The sequence below is a fragment of the Mustela nivalis genome (genome assembly GCF_964662115.1).
Source record: "Mustela nivalis genome assembly, chromosome: 15".
NCBI classification, from domain to species: Eukaryota; Metazoa; Chordata; class Mammalia; order Carnivora; family Mustelidae; genus Mustela; species Mustela nivalis.
The window spans coordinates 3,064,541-3,080,770 of record NC_139034.1 but is presented as its reverse complement, the minus strand read 5'-3'; the positions used below and the strand labels follow the sequence as shown (position 1 = coordinate 3,080,770).

Sequence of the window (16,230 nt, the reverse complement as noted above, 5' to 3'; positions counted from 1 at the left end):
TGGGAAGAAACAAGTGCTGTTACGTTTTTGTTTAATGCTCAGTTTATTGAATCTAGTATGTTAGACATTAACAATCTATTTCATAGTTTTGGAAATCATTCCTGAACACTCTTTGTACTTTGATAATGTTGACTTAAGCATTAGACCCTTTCCAGACTTGATTATTGTGTGTGGCCATGGGTATTCATTATTTCTTTCTGTTTTTGTTACACTTCCTCTTTTTCTTACACTATGCAAGTATGATTTAAGAAATATATATGTAATAAAAACAAGCCTATATTTATTGCTACTCTTCTACTTACTAAATCATTAAAAGAATAGAGATGGTATATTCAACCTTCTTTTATATTATAGTTTTTGAAAATACTAACTCTTTTCTTTTGGGTGTTCATTCTTTCAGCACATTGATTTGAGAACCCTTTATGATGAGCATTGGGGAATTATTGATGAAGAAGACATTTCTGTCTTCCTGGAATTTATATTCATCATTATTGATTTATGGCCTTTTACAGACTCAAGTTACTCTAATTTATTACAAAAATCTCCTTTTTGATGATCAAGTGCCCCCAATTTGGCCAGAGGGAGCCCTATATGTACATCAGCTTCCTTGTCCTTCAGCTTTGCGCTTGCCCTTAGATGGTTGAAATTATCCCTGCTTTCTCTAACAACTGGTTATTTCAGATAACCTGGTTTTTGCTTTTGTTTTTCTTCAGCCTACCCCAGATCTGGAATCAGCCACTGTCTAGGGAGCCCTATGAGGATTGGTGGTCAATGGCAGTGGTATCCTTGCTGTTGGTTCCTGTCACAGTGCCTAGCTGGGGAAGGGTGATGACTTTCTGAAGTCATGAGTTCACACTGATTCTTTTATCTTAATCATGTAACATTATTCCAATTTTTATGCAGTGAGTTTTCATTGACCATTTACACATTGATTTTCAGTCAGATCTCTGCTGAGTTTCCAACATGTGTATCTGTTTGTTCATTCAGAGGTATTTGAGAGTCTACGATCTATGAAGTGCTATTGTAGTGAGCTGGTTAGCTCTTTTTGGATGTTTCAAATTTAACTTACCTTATTCCTACTAAATCTGCCTTTTCTTCTGACTTTTTACCCATTCACACCTGCGATAAAAAGAGGTCTAAACTTTTTCCACCTTCAAATTCCATCAATAATAGTTTCTTTTGACTTTATCTTCTGCATATCTTTTTTTATCCTGACCCCTTCTCTTTCTCTTCTTCACACATATTCCTTCTAGCTGTTACTTTAAATCCTATTTTCTATTCCTTTTGACCAAATATATTAATATTTGTCACTCCCTCTATGATTCTATTCTTTTGACCCCTTTAGGACCTTCCAGTTCATTGGTTTCCCTCACCTTCCTTTGTCCTTAAACCCCAGAGACAGTTACTCTAGTCATTTCTATAAGTGTATTCTTTATTACCTTTTTCTCAAGCCATCAAATTTTGTTGGCAAAACTATAGGCCTGGCATTTCCTACCTCCTTCATCTTTGTGCCCATAACACTTGGTTTAGCTGGATGAAAAATTTAATGGGGAGAAGGTCCATGCTTATGGGGAAGCCCTGCTTATGTACCAGATCTCACCCCTTCACCACCTACAGCCCTGCTCCAGCATTTCTTGTTTCTCTAAAACCATCCATTTCCACTCTACTGAATCTTGCCATCAGTGTACCCACTTGCTGTTACTTCTTAAAATCTCTCTTGCCCCCATACTCCTTCAGTCACAGCCATGTTTCTTTGTAGCAAAATTCCTTGAAAGTGTTGTCTGTTTCACTGTCTTTCATCTCAACTCCTGTTTTGTCTACAACATGTTTCCGTCCGCACCACCTCTTTGAAACTGCCCCTGTTGCAGTTTCCAGTCTCTCCCTGATGGGGCAGCTTGTGGTCCTCATGTGACTTGGCTGTCAGCAGCGCGGGACTCCTCACCAGCGCTTTCGTTCGTTTGACTCCATTTGACTCACAGGATGGATACCTGATGCTCTGGGTTTTCCCCTCACCTGATTGATGCCTTGCCTTGTCCTCTTTGTCTTTTTCCTCCTCTTTAACTTAATGGTGGAGGCCACCCAGCTGGGAGGAGGTCCTGTCCTTCTTTGATGATCTTCTCTAGTTTCATGCCTTCAGTTGGGATTTACATGCTAAAGACTTACATACTTAAATCCTGGCCTGGACCCGCTGGATGTGCTGATCTGGTCTGACCAGCTACTGGATATTTCACCTCCATGTGTCTCCAAATGAACTTCTGAACTTCCCTTCTCCAGCCTTCTCCATCTCAGGTGGCCGTATCCCTGACTTCCCACATGCTCTGCCAGAAAACCTAGGATTGTTCACTTCTCTTTCTCTCACACTGCATGCTCGTCTGTCAGAAATGTACCCAGACTTGAGCTGCCATCTCTGAGTTCAAGGACTGGCTGGCCACAGCTCTGCTCCTGCCCTGTCTTTTCCATGGGTTGTTTACCATGTAGCAGCCAGTAATTCTTCTGAAAGACGCCAGGTCTGCTCCCTCTCTGCCCTTTAATGGCTCCACTTTTTTCTTATAGTTAGAGCCACAGTCCTTACAGCCTCAAGTTCCTGTATGAACTGGTGTTCTTTCACCTTTTTCATGCCATCTCCTCTGTGTCATTCATTCTGCCCCAGCTCACTAGCCTGTGCCCAGGCACTCTCCTCTCTGGTGTATCTCCTCTGCTGGTGCTTTTAGCAATGCTCTTTCCCAGAAGAGCCACATGGCTCATTTTGAGCCTCCTTCGGTCTCTGTTCTATGAGATCTGCTGTAGTGTGTGCTGCAGCCTCCCTTCCCCGCAACTGTAGCCTCCCTTCCCCACAGCATTGCTTTCTTCTGCCTACCTTGCCTTTTCTTCCCTAGCGCCTGGCACCTTCCACACAACTCTCCCTGCAGTCTTTTTGTTCTTCATATTCCAGGGACCCAGAACAGTACCTGATGGTAGGTGTTTTATAAATATTAGTTGCTGTTAAATAATTTTTTTAACCTTATTGATGAATAATTGAAAAACATAAAATATATACTTAAAATGTACAGTGTGATGATTTTATATATATACATAGCAAGATCAAGATGGTAGCATGTTATCACCTGACATAGTTAACTTTTTGTGGGTGTGTGTGCTGAGAATGCTTAAGAATTGCTCTCAGCAACATTTGCTGTCAATGTATACCACTGTATTATTACTGTAGTTACCATGTCATATGCTGCTCCTCAGAACTTATTCGTCTTATAACTGAGGGCTTCTATCCTTTGATCTTCATCTCCCCATTCCCTTTCCCCCAGCCCATGGCAACCACCATTCTGTTGTTTCTATGAAATTGGCTTTTTTCTTTTTTTCTCTATGATTTCACATGGGATACCATACAGTATTTGTCTTTCTCTGTTTGGCTTATTTGCCTTTGAATTCTTAGCCTATTTAGAGTTCTGTGTTACCATTTTGGTATATATAAGTCTCTTTGCCCACATGATGATAATGTTTACCAGTTAGAAATTGCTCATTTATTGGTTATACTCCACAATTTTATAAATAGGGAGGCTGGTGTTCAGGGAGGTTAATACCTTGTTTCAAAAGCTTTTAAGACACAGAACTGGGATTTGAGCCCTGATCTCTCACCCAAACCCAGAGTTCATGCTCCCTGTGATGTGACCACCCTCCAAGGGAGGTCCTTCAAGCCCTAGTCTCTTTCTGTCACCTGGTTGCTTTTTGGCAGTCATGGGGCTTACATGAGAATGGATGGTTGTCAAGTTTTACATATCTATTAGTGAGCTGCTTAGGGCTTCTCACTGCCTTTAGGCTCACATCAGGTCAGTTCTCAGTTGGTGAGCAATGAGGTCTTGCTTTCGCCCATGCCCCTTGCCTCTGCTCCCAGGCACTCCCCATATTTTGCACCCACATGAGCCATGTAGGTGACTAATTTTTCCTTAGTGCTGACATTAATCTCAATTTTTGTGTAATTGTACATTGCTTCTAGACATTTCCAGTGATTTCTTTCTTCACATGGGTCATTTAGTGTGTCTGAAACAGATAATTTTCTTTCTTTCTTTTTTTAAAAGATTTATTTATTTATTTGACAAAGAGAGAGAGAGATCACAAATAGGCAGAGAGGCGGGCAGAGGAAATGGGGGAAGCAGACTCCCTGCCAAGCAGAGAGCCTGGCGCAGAGCTCTATCCCAGGACCCTGAGATCATGACCTGAGCCAAAGGCAGAGGCTCAACCCACTGAGCCATCCAGGCTCCCCAAAACAGATCATTTTCTTAAAACCAGTTTCTTCTCATGAATTCCAAGTAGAATCTGTTTTCAGGACTGATAGTTTTGACTTTGAATCTTATTCATCTGTTTACCTAACTCTTCTTTTAATTAGTCATAAATTCTTAATTTTTTCTTTACCAGATAATCCCCTATTTATCTCTCTTCTTCAGTTAATAGCTTAGTATAGACCTTTATTACCTCATGGCAGTGTTATTGCAATGACTCCTAAGTGGTGCCTGCCTCCTTCTGGAATCAGTCTTGTTGATGGTATAAGGTGAGGCTCTAACCTGAACCCAAGTCCCTTTCATGAAAAACTTATTATTTTTGAAATATGATTGACCAAGCTTTCCCTTTTTTACTCTCTGTGCTAGGGCAGCACTTCTATATTGTTGGTGTGTCTCTTTTCTTCTATTGCATTGTTCTAATCCTAGGTTTTTTGTTTTTATTTATTTCCTTTTTTTTTGAGAGGCTTTGAAACAGCAGGTAGCAGATTTACAGGAAGATTTGAAAAGAAAGGAAGCAAAATGGTCAAGTACACAAGGCCGTCTTAGAAGCCAGATAGAAATGTTGGTCAGAGAGAACACAGACCTCAGAGAAGAAATAAAAGTGATGGAAAGGTTCCGACTTGATGCCTGGAAGAAAGCAGAAGCTACTGAGAACAGCATCAGGATGGGTCCTTGTGTGGCTGCCACGAAAAGAGACGGGTCCATGGTAGGTTTGAAGCTAGTTTCATCAAGTCAGGATGTTAAATATCTGAGTGCTCCAATTTATAGACCTGGAACCTAGAGGGTGTTTGCCAGGGCTGGGGGTGGGGGGTGGGAATGGGGAGTTGCTGTTTAATGGGAACAGAGTTTCAGTTTTGCAAGAGGAAAAGAGTACTGGAGCTGGGTGGATGTGAGGGTGCACAGTAGTGTGTATGTGCCTTGTGCTGCTGACCTGTACACTTAACAGTAGTTAAGACGGTGAATGTTATGTATATTTTACCACAGTTGACCAATTCTTTTGGGCAATTGCTTTGCAGAGTTTTCAAATTCATTTTTAGAATTCTTTTAAAAGAATTATAGCACAATAGGCAGATAATCTTAGTTAAAACAGGCCAAGTGAAGTTTTTCTTGCAGTGAGTTACATGCATATGAACTTTTCAAATCAGATAATTAGTCTTTCATTCATCTATTTTCACAATTATCATGTGCCAGACACTGATTTTGGGCACTGGGAATAAAGCAATTAACAAAATAGGGGAACTTCCTTGCCCTCTTGGAATTTTTATTCTAGTGGTGGGAGGTCTATAAAGAAGATAGATAATAAAATATATGGTGTGTTATATAGTGACAAGAACCAAGGAGAAAAAAGCAGGAAAGGGGATGGGGTGGGGGGTGTTGCTGTTTTAGACAGGATGGCCAAGGAAAGTCTTACTGAGAAAGTGACATTTGAGTAATGGCCCACAGTATTAAATATATTGAATATATTAACTTAAATATATATAATTATTATGTTTTAAATATAAATATAATAAAGGGGTACCTGGGTGAGAGTAGAGCCCATAGAGGAGCCTGAGGCCCAGAGGCTGTCTGCCTTGTGGGCCTGAGCATGAGTATGGCGGAGGCTGATGGAGCTACAGGGCAGTAATGGGGAGAATGGTAGGGGATGCGATCAGAGATGGGACAGAGGGAGTTGGGTGCAAGGTTCATTAGGCCTTAGTCAGTTCCTGTAAGCCCTTGGGTGTTTCCTCTGAGAAGGCCCCTCCTCCCCCAGCCCTGAAGGGCTGAGATTGGAGTTGACTTAATCTTTTGTTTTAGTAAGTATACCTTGTCTACTGTCTACTGTAGACTGAACAGGGAGTCAGGGTCATAAACACAATTGGGAACACTGGTTAGGAGACCATTGGAGTAATTCACACCAGAGAGAACAGTGGCTTAAGACTAGGGGAGAAGCAGTGGATGGCTGAGAAATGGACAGGATTTATTGATGAGCCGGATATGGGGTATGACAGCAAGGAAGGAGTCAAGAGTACAGTTTCCAAGTGTAGTATAGTGTTTTGGCATACTAGAGTTTACATTTATCGTAAGACAAGAAGAGAAAATGTTTTTCTTGGGGGCATGGATATTAGGATCTCAGGTTTAGACAGGGTAAGTTTGAAATGCCTGCGGAGAAGTTTGAAAACGTGGAGACGTTACCTGGGCAGCTATGCACATATCAGGAGAAGGTTAGGTTGGAGCTAGAAGTTTGGGGTTCATCAGGATGTGTGATAAAAGTTTTAGGCTGGCAGAGATCACCAGTGCTGAAAGTGTGGGTAGTGAAGAGATCCACACACTGAGCCAGAGTGTGAGAAGACAGGGGATGAGGAGAATGGTTAACCAGAGAGGATGGAGTAAAGGAGGCCAGAGTGGTGTCCTGAGAGCCAAGAAAAGAAAGGACTTCTAGGAGAAGAGACTAGCCAGCAGTTTCAAAAGCTGCTGCTAAATTAGATGAGGGCTGAAAATGAGTCATTAGATTTACCAGGTAGGGATGTATAGAAGATAAAAGCCTGATTGGATGAAAGAGAATGAGAAGTTTCAGAGTTTAAGAACCTTGTGGAGAGGTTTGGCAGTAAATGTAAAGAGATGAGGTGTTGGCTTTAAGGAAAGGTTTTTTTTTTTTTTTTAAGTGGAAAAATTAAGTGTTTATGTATTGGTAGGATTGATTTAGTAAAGAGGAAAATACTGATGCAGGAGAATGTGGGGGAATTGTTGAAGCAATGTTTATAAATGAGAGAAGAGGGGATTTAGGGAATGAAGGGAGGGGCTGGACTTGGCTGGACAGTACGTGCCCTGTGGCAGAATGTTGAAGGTATGGACTCTGGGCTTGATGTGTGGTGCCTGCTGGTGGGAAGTTCCCTTTTAATGCCTTCGCATTGTCAGTGAAGTAGGAAGCGTGGGCATATGCTGAGAGTGAGGATAGAAAAGTGTAGGATGTTCAAGTAGATGGGAGAAAGTGTGACTTCGTTGTCTAAGGGAGTGGAAAGCAAAGGGACTGAGGAAGTGTAGCCTGATTCCTGGGCTGCTTTGGGGACGAGTGTAGGTTAGAGTCATATATTTCAAGTGAGAATGTTTGTATCATTTTCTTGATTTTTGGTTGTAGGGTGGTGGAGAGTTATATTTTATAAGAGGTGTCGTCATCCAGGTGAACACCACAGAGTGAGTGAGGGGTAGGGAAGTTGACAGTATATGCAGCCAGAATGACAGCAGTGAACCATGTAAGCTGGGGACATAAGCAAGGACCTTGTAGATTGTACACATTGGTGGAGTTAGGGTGTTAGATGAATAAGCTAGAAGGGTAGGATATGGCAGTCAGAAGAGAGTGGAATTCTTGCCTCTTCCCATTTTATTAAAACAGCTTCCCTAAACAGAAATTTGAAAGAATAGTATGATGATCAGGTGACCTGAATAATCACCTAGATATGACCACTGTTGACATTTTACCACTTGTGTATGTGTGTTTTGCTGGACCATTTGAAGCTAAGTGCAGAAATCATGGCATCTTACTGTAAATACTTTAGCATTTTATTAAATGACATTGGCTTTTTGAATGTCTAATTTGAATGTCTAATTAGGCTAATTATTTTGTAGAATACTGCACTTTCTGGCTTTGAGGGCTTAGAAATTGAGATCTTTGCAGTTACTGATAATGACTGCATGGCTGAGGTAGGATAGAGTAGGTCAGGAAACAGAAGCTAAGGCAGTGGAGTTATCTCCTGGCAAGGGATACCTGTGGCTGAATCATGGACGTGAGAAGCAGAGCTGGGGCAGGGGTGGTTAGGGAGGAGAGAGATTTGTTGGAAGTGGTGACAGGGAGCAAGGAAGACCTCTACCCTACCCCAAACCTAGGGAGTGGAGTTCGGAGGGTGAGAAACTTCTGTCCCTGGAAGGGGGCTACGGGGAGTCTTCATCTCAGTAGGGAGCTAGGGCTCAAAGTGAGAGCAAGATGGTAAGGAGAGGTTGCTCTCCAAGATGCTCACAGGAGAGGTTGAGATAAAGGGGTTTTGCTGATACTGAGTTCCTGGCTAATCTGATAACAATCACAGAAGACTCTTTTATTTTATGTTGTCTGTTATCCCCTCACTTGAAGAATGAATACACAGTTGACCTTTGAACCACATGTGTTTGAACTGTGCAGGTCCACTTCTATGCAGATTTTTTTCAATAAATAGAGCATAACACTGTAAATATATTTTGCCTTCCTTAAGATTTTAATAACTTTTTTTTTTGCTCTAGTGGACTTTATTGTAATAATACAGTATGCAATACATATGCCATACCGGATATGTGTTAATATGCTGCTTATGTCATCAGGATGGCTTCCAGACGACAGTAGGCTGTTGGTAGTCACATTTTGGGGGAGTCAAAAGTTACACATGGATTTTCAGGTGTGTGGGGTGGTCATTGCCCTTAGCCCCCCTACCCCCAGTGTTTTTCAGGATCCACTGTATATCTGAAGGTGGGGTGTGTGTGTAGTTCATTTTCCTAAATAATAGTTTGTTCCCTCTGACCTGTAGTGAAAAATAAAATGAAAACATAAATGAACAAACTTAAGCCATTTTCATTGCAAGCTGAGTTTTACTTTCATTCATTGTACTAATGTGTAGACTAACACTAATTTTATATTCAAAATTATCTCATACTATAGAATTCATTTCGGTTACAAAAGAGTCAAATTTCTTCAGGAACCCAGGTAGAAAAATGTAAGAAAAATCATTTGCCGACACAAGGTAAGAAGTTGTATGATCTTTTTATAAAATACTTCAGGAATTTAAAGAATAGAGAATTTACACCCAATTTAAGAAGTAAAGCTTTGTAAATATCATTGTAGCCCTTGTGTACTCCCCTACTTATTTCCACCCTGACAACATTCCTTTGTTTTTCATTCTTTTACTACATTGTATCCATAAATCAATATAGTATTGTTTCTATGTATCCCTCTACAGTTTGTTTCTCTCAATATTTTGATATTCACATTAATACATATAAACTCTAGTTTACTGATTTTAATAGCTATACAGATTCCATGTGTATTTGTTACAGTTGAGTTTTCCTGTTGATGGACTTCATGTTTTTTCCCCTAGTTTGTCAGTAGAATGAATAGGGCTGCAGAACATAGCTATCCTGTGAGTTTCTCTAAAACATATCAAGAGTGAGGATGCTTGTGGTGTAGGAGGTTTTCTCTTTGTTCTGCAAGGTGGTTTTGCCATTTTTTTTCTTTCTTACGATCAGCAGAATATCCTCTTTGTGCTTTTTCTTGACCTGGTCGGACTGAAATTGTGTCTAGTCAGATGGGTGTGAAATGGTGGGTTAGTGTAACTTTAATATGTGTTTCCCTGATTAATGGTAAGATCATGTGAGCATCTTTTTGTATATTTAGTGGGCATTTGGGTTTCCTCTTTTGTGAATTGACTGTTCATTTCTTTTGCCTGTTTAAAACTTTTTAGTGGGGGGTGCCTGGGTGTTTCAGTTGATTAACCGACCGACCGCCTTCTGCTCAGGTCATGATCCCGGAGTCCTGGGATGGAGTCCCACATCGGGCTCCCGGCTCCATGGGAAGTCTGCTTCTTCTTCTGACCTTCTCCCTGCCCATGCTCTCTATCATGCTCTTTCTCTCTCAAATAAATAAACAATCTTAAAACTTTCTAGCGGGGAGGGCGAAGTTTCTCCTTATTGAGGTTATTCTTCGTGCTCATCCTTTCTCATTTAGAAGCACTGCCAATATTTTCTCCCAGTTCTGGGTTTAGCTTTTCTGTTTGTGTTTTTTATGTGCATTTTTCCCCATTTTTGACTTTTTTTTTTTTAAGATTTATTTGTTTTAGGGAGAGTCCACAAGGATCCCAGGGGGGCAGAAGGAGAGGGAGAGGGGAAGCAGACTCCTTGCTGAGTAGGGAACCCGATGTGAGGCTCCATCTCAAGACCTTGAGTTGACGACCTGAGCAGAAAACAAGAGTCAGAGGCTTACCGGACTAAGCCACCCAGATGCCTCTGTTTTCCCTTTTATTATTGAATTTATCAATCTTTTTTCATGACTGTAAGAAATCTTTCTCCAGCCCTAGGTCACAAATATACTATTTTCTCTTATGAACATCTTTAATCTACCTGGAATTTTTAGAAATTATTTTCATGAATTAAATTTAGAAAATTGGATATAACATATGCAGTTTGATAATTACAAAGGACATACTTAGATAACTACCAACTAGATAAAGACATAGAGTAGCAACACCCCAGGGCTGTTCCCCCCCCTTGACTACTCTCATAGGTGCAGCCCTAAAATAAGTTTTGTTTTTGAACTTTCTGAGTAGTTATACTGTATGTATTCCATTGCCTTTTATTTTTTACTGTACATTGCTTTTGAGAGTTATGTTGATCTGCAACTCTAGTTCACTAATTTTCAAACCTGCAAGGTAGTTTGAATGGTTTTTTTTTTGACTGTTTTTTTTTTTATTTTTTAATTTTTTTTTAAAATTTTTATTATTTTATAAACATATAATGTATTTTTTTCCCCAGGGGTATAGGTCTGTAAATCATCAGGTTTGCACACTTCACAGCACTCACCATAACACATAGCCCCCCACCAATGTCCATAACCCCACCACCCTCTCCTGACCCCTCTCTCCCCAGCAACCCTCAGTTTGTTTTGTGAGATTAAGAGTCACTTATGGTTTGTGTTCCTCCCAATCCCACCTTGTTTCATTTATTCTTTTCCTACCCCCCTCAAAACCCCCCACATTGCATCTCCACTTCCTCATATCAGGGAGATCATATGATAGTTGTATTTCTCCGATTGACTTATTTCACTAAGCATGATACCTTCTAGTTCCATCCAAGTCATTGCAAATGGCAAGATTTCATTTCTTTTGATGGCTGCATAGTATTCCATTGTGTATATATACCACATCTTATTTATCCATTCATCTGTTGATAGACATCTAGGTTCTTTCCATAGTTTGGCTATTGTGGACATTGCTGCTATAAACGTTCGGGTGCACATGCCCCTTCGGATCACTGCGTTTGTATCTTTAGGGTAAATACCCAGTAGTGCAATTGCTGGGTCATAGGGCAATTCTATTTCAGACTTTTTGAGGAACCTCCATGCTTTTTTCCAGGGTGGTTGCACCAGCTTGCATTCCCACCAACAGTGTAGGAGGGTTCCCCTTTCTCCTCATCCTTGCCAGCATCTGTCATTTCCTGACTTACTAATTTTAGCCATTCTGACTGGTGTGAGGTGGTATCTCGTTGTGGTTTTGATTTGTATTTCCCTGATGCTGAGTGATATGGAGCATTTTTTCATGTGTCTGTTGGCCATCTGGATGTCTTCTTTGCAGAAATGTCTGTTCATGTCCTCTGCCCATTTCTTGATTGGATTATTTGTTCTTTGGGTGTTGAGTTTGCTAAGTTCTTTATAGATTTTGGACATTAGCCCTTTATCTGATATATTGTTTGCAAATATCTTCTCCCATTCTGTCAGTTGTCTTTTGGTTTTGTTGACTCTCTCCTTTGCTGTGCAAAAGCTTTTGATCTTGATGAAATCCCAATAGTTCATTTTTGCCCTTGCTTCCCTTGCCTTTGGCAATGTTTCTAGGAAGATGTTGCTGCGGCTGAGGTTGAAGAGGTTGCTGCCTAGGTACTTCTCAAGGATTTTGATGGATTCCTTTCTCACATTGAGGTCCTTCATCCATTTTGAGTCTATTTTCATGTGTGGTATAAGGCAAAGGTCCAATTTTTCCAGCCCCATTTATTGAAGAGGCTTTTTTCCATTGGACATTCTTTCCTGCTTTGTCAAAGATTAGTTGACCATAGAGTTGAGGGTCTATTTCTGGGTTCTCTATTCTGTTCCATCGATCTATATGTCTGTTTTTGTGCCAGTACCATACTGTCTACTGTCTTGAGGATGACAGCTTTGTAATAGAGCTTGAAGTCCAGAATTGTGATGCCACCAACTTTGGCATTCTTTTTAAACATTCCGCTGGCTATTTGAGGTCTTTACTAGTTCCATATGAATTTTAGGATTATCTGTTCCATTTCTTTGAAAAAAAAAAAAAAAAAGGGTGGGATTTTGATAGGGATTGCTTTAAATGTGTAGATTGCTTTAGGTAGCATAGACATTTTCACAAAATTTGTTCTTCCAATCCATGAGCATGGAACATTTTTCCATTTCTTTGTGTCTTCCTCAGTCTCTTTCATGAGTACTTTTAGTTTTCTGAGTACAGATTCTTTGCCTCTTTGGTTAGGTTTATTCCTAGGTATCTTATAGTTTTGGGTGCAATTGTAAATGGGATTGACTCCTTAATTTCTCTTTCTTCTGTCTTGCTGTTGGTGTAGAGAAATGCAACTGATTTCTGTGCATTGATTTTATATCCTGACACTTTACTGAATTTCTGTACAAGTTCTAGCAGATTTGGAGTGGAATCTTTTGGGTTTTCCACAAAAATATCATATCATCTGCAAAGAGTGAGAGTTTGACTTCTTTGCCGATTTGGATACCTTTGATTTCTTTTTGTTGTCTGATTGCTGAGGCCAGGACTTCTAGTACTATGTTGAATAGCAGTGGTGATAATGGACATCCCTGCCGTGTTCCTGACCTTAGAGGAAAAGCTCTCAATTTTTCTCCATTGAGAATGATATTTGCTTCGGGTTTTTCATAGACAGCTTTGATGATATTGAGGTTCGTACTCTCTATCCCTACACTTTGAAGAGTTTTGATCGAGAATGTATGCTGTACTTTGTCAAATGATTTTTCAGCATCTATTGAGAGTATCATATGGTTCTTGTTCTTTCTTTTATTAATGTGTTGTATCACATTGATTGATTTGTGGATGTTGAACCAACCTTGCAGCCCTGGAAAAAATCCCAGTTGGTCGTGGTGAATAGTTCTTTTAATGTACTGTTGGATCCTATTGGCTAGCATTTTGGTGAGACTTTTCGCATCTGTCTTCATCAAGGATATTCTTCTGTAATTCTCTTTTTTGATGGGATCCTTTTCTGGTTTTCGGGTCAAGGTGATACTGGCCTCATAAAATGAGTCTGGCAGTTTTCCTTCCATTTCTATTTTTTTGGAACAGTTTCAGGAGAATAGCTGTTAATTCTTTAAATGTTTGGTAGAATTCCCCTGAGAAGCCGCCTGGCCCTGGGCTCTTGTTTATTGGGAGATTTTTGATGACTGCTTCAATCTCCTTACTGGTTATGGGTCTGTTCAAGTTTTGTTTCTTCCTGGTTCGGTTTTGGTAGTTTACATGTCTCTAGGAATGCATCCATTTCTTCCAGATTGTCAAATTTGCTAGCGTATAGTTGCTGATAATATGTTCTTATAACTGTTTGTATTTCTGTGGTGTTGGTTGTGATCTCTCCTCTTTCATTCATGGTTTTATTTATTTGGGTCCTTTCTCTCTTCTTTTTGAGAAGTCTGGCCAGGGGTTTATCAGTCTTATTAATCCATTCAAAGAACAAGCTCCTAGTTTTGTTGATTTGTTCTATTGTTTTTTTGGTTTCTATTTCATTGATTTCTGCTCTGATCTTTATTATTTCTCTTCTCCTGCTGGGTTTAGGCTTTCTTTGCAGTTCTTTCTCCAAATCCTTTAGGAGTAGGGTTAGGTTGTGTATTTGAGAACTTTCTTGTTTCTTGAGAAAGGCTTGTATCCCTATATATTTTCCTCTCAGGACTGCCTTTGCTGTGTCCCACAGGTTTTGAACCATTGTGTTTTCATTATCATTTGTGTCCATGAATTTTTTCAGTTTCTCTTTAATTTCCTGGTTGACCCATTCATTTTTTAGAAGGATGCTGTTTAGTCTCCATGTATTTGGGTTCTTTCCAAATTTCCTCTTGTGATTGAGTTCTAGCTTCAGAGCATTGTGGTCTGAAAATATGCAGGGAATGATCCCAGTCTTTTGGTCCTGGTTGAGACTCGATTTGTGACCCAGGATGTGATCTATTCTGGAGAATGTTCCATGTGCACTGGAGAAGAATGTGTATGCTGTTGCTTTGGGATGGAATGTTCTGAATATGTCTGTGATGCCCATCTGGTCCAGTGTGTCATTTAAGGCCTTTATTTCCTTCTTGATCTTTTGCTTGGTTAGTCTGTCCATTTCAGTGAGGGGGGGGTGTTAATGTCCCCTACTATTATTGTATTATTGTTGACGTGTTTCTTTGATTTTGTTATTAATTGGTCTATATAGTTGGCTGCTCCCATGTTAGGAGCATAGATATTTAAAATTGTTAGCTCTTCTTGTTGGGCAGACCCTTTGAGTATGATACAGTGTCCTTCCTCATCTCTTATTATAGTCTTTGGCCTAAAATCTACTTTATATGTTTCCACTCCAGCTTTCTTTTGATGTCCATTAGCATGGTAAATTGTTTTCCACCCCCTCACTTTAAATCTGGAGCTGTCATTGGGTCTAAAATGAGTGTCTTGTAGACAGCACATCGATAGGTTTTGGTTTTTTATCCATTCTGATATCCTTTGTGTTTTGATTGGGGCATTTAGCCTAAAAGATATGAATTAACTCCTGAAAGATATGAATTTAGTGCCGTTGTATTGCCTGTAAGGTGACTGTTACTGTATATTTTCTCTGTTCTTTTCTGCTCTACTGCTTTTAGACTCTCTCTTCGCTTAGAGGATCCCTTTCAATATTTCCTGTATGGCTGGTTTGATGTTGGCAAATTCTTTTAGTTTTTGTTTGTCCTGGAAGCTTTCAATCTCTCCTTCTATTTTCAATGCCATCCTACTGGATATAGTATTCTTGGCTGCATATTTTTCTCATTTAGTGCTCTGAATATATCATGCCAGTTCTTTCAGGCCTGCCAGGTCTCTGTGGATAAGTCTGCTGCCAGTGTAATATTTCTACCATTGTATGTTACAGACTTCTTGTCCCAAGCTGCTTTCAGGATTTTCTCTTTGTCACTAAGACTTGTAAGTTTTACTCTAAGATGATGGGGTGTGGACCTATTTTTATTGATCTTCATGGGGGATCTCTGTGCCTCCTGGATTTTGATGCTTGTTCCCTTTGCCATATGAGGGAAATTCTCTACAATAATTATCTCCAATATACTTTCAGCCCCCTCTTTCTTCTTCCTCTGGGATCTTTATTATTCTAATATGGTTTCATCTTATGCTATCATTTATCTCTTGAATTTGCCCCTCGTGGTCCAGTAGTTGTTTGTCTCTCTTTTGCTCAGCTTCTTTATTCTCTGTCATTTGGTCTTCTATATCACTAATTCTCTCTTCTGCCTCCATTTTTGATTGCACCTCATTAATAGCTATTTTTATTTCAAGTTGGTTAGATCTAAGTTCTTTTATTTCTCCAGAAAGGAATTCTCTAACATCTTTCATACCTTTTTCGAGTACAGTTAGTACCTTAATAATTGTCATTCTGAACTCTTAATTCTGACATATTACCAATGTCCATATTGATTAAGTCGCTAGCCGTCGGTACTGCCTCTTGTTCTTTTTTTCGTGGTGAGTTTTTCTGACTTGTCATTTTATCTAGATAAGAATATATAAATGAGAGAATCAAATACTAAAAGGATGGCAAAGACCCCAGAAAAATAAAAGCTAATCAAATCAAAAGAGGCCCAAAACCGAGGGGAGAAGGAAGGGGGAAAATAATAATTAAAAAATAAAAAATAAAAAATATCTATGTATTAGACTGGTGAATAGAACAGAGCCACCCACTTGATTTTGGGTGTATTCTGGTATCTTACAAGAAACTACCTACCAAAATTATATAGAAAGAAAAACATATATATACAAAAATAAGGGCAAACATGATTAAGGAATGGAATATGACTGTAAAGATGGAAATTAAAAATGATTCTAGGGGCACCTAGTTGGCCCAGTAGGTTAAGTCTCTGCCTTCAGCTCAGGTCATGATGTCAGGGTTTTGGGATCGAGACCTGCATCGGGCTCTCTGCTCAGCAGGGAGCCTGCTTCCTTCTCTCTTTCTG

The 16,230-nt window shown here is 39.8% G+C and overlaps 1 protein-coding gene across 7 annotated transcripts in view; it reads left to right on the top strand.

Annotated features, from left to right (window-relative positions):
* CPAP (centrosome assembly and centriole elongation protein) overlaps window positions 1-16,230 on the top strand; it is a 63,899-nt gene that overhangs the window by 32,574 nt on the left and 15,095 nt on the right. For 5 of the 7 annotated variants that reach the window (XM_082701648.1, XM_082701645.1, XM_082701646.1 and 2 more), the window contains 2 exons: window positions 4,735-4,977; window positions 8,932-9,013. In XM_082701648.1, the coding sequence (XP_082557774.1) occupies window positions 4,735-4,977; window positions 8,932-9,013 (325 nt within the window). Of the gene's footprint in view, window positions 1-4,734; window positions 4,978-8,597; window positions 8,672-8,931; window positions 9,014-16,230 lie in introns of those variants that run through there. The other 2 variants (XM_082701651.1, XM_082701649.1) reach the window with 2 other exon arrangements.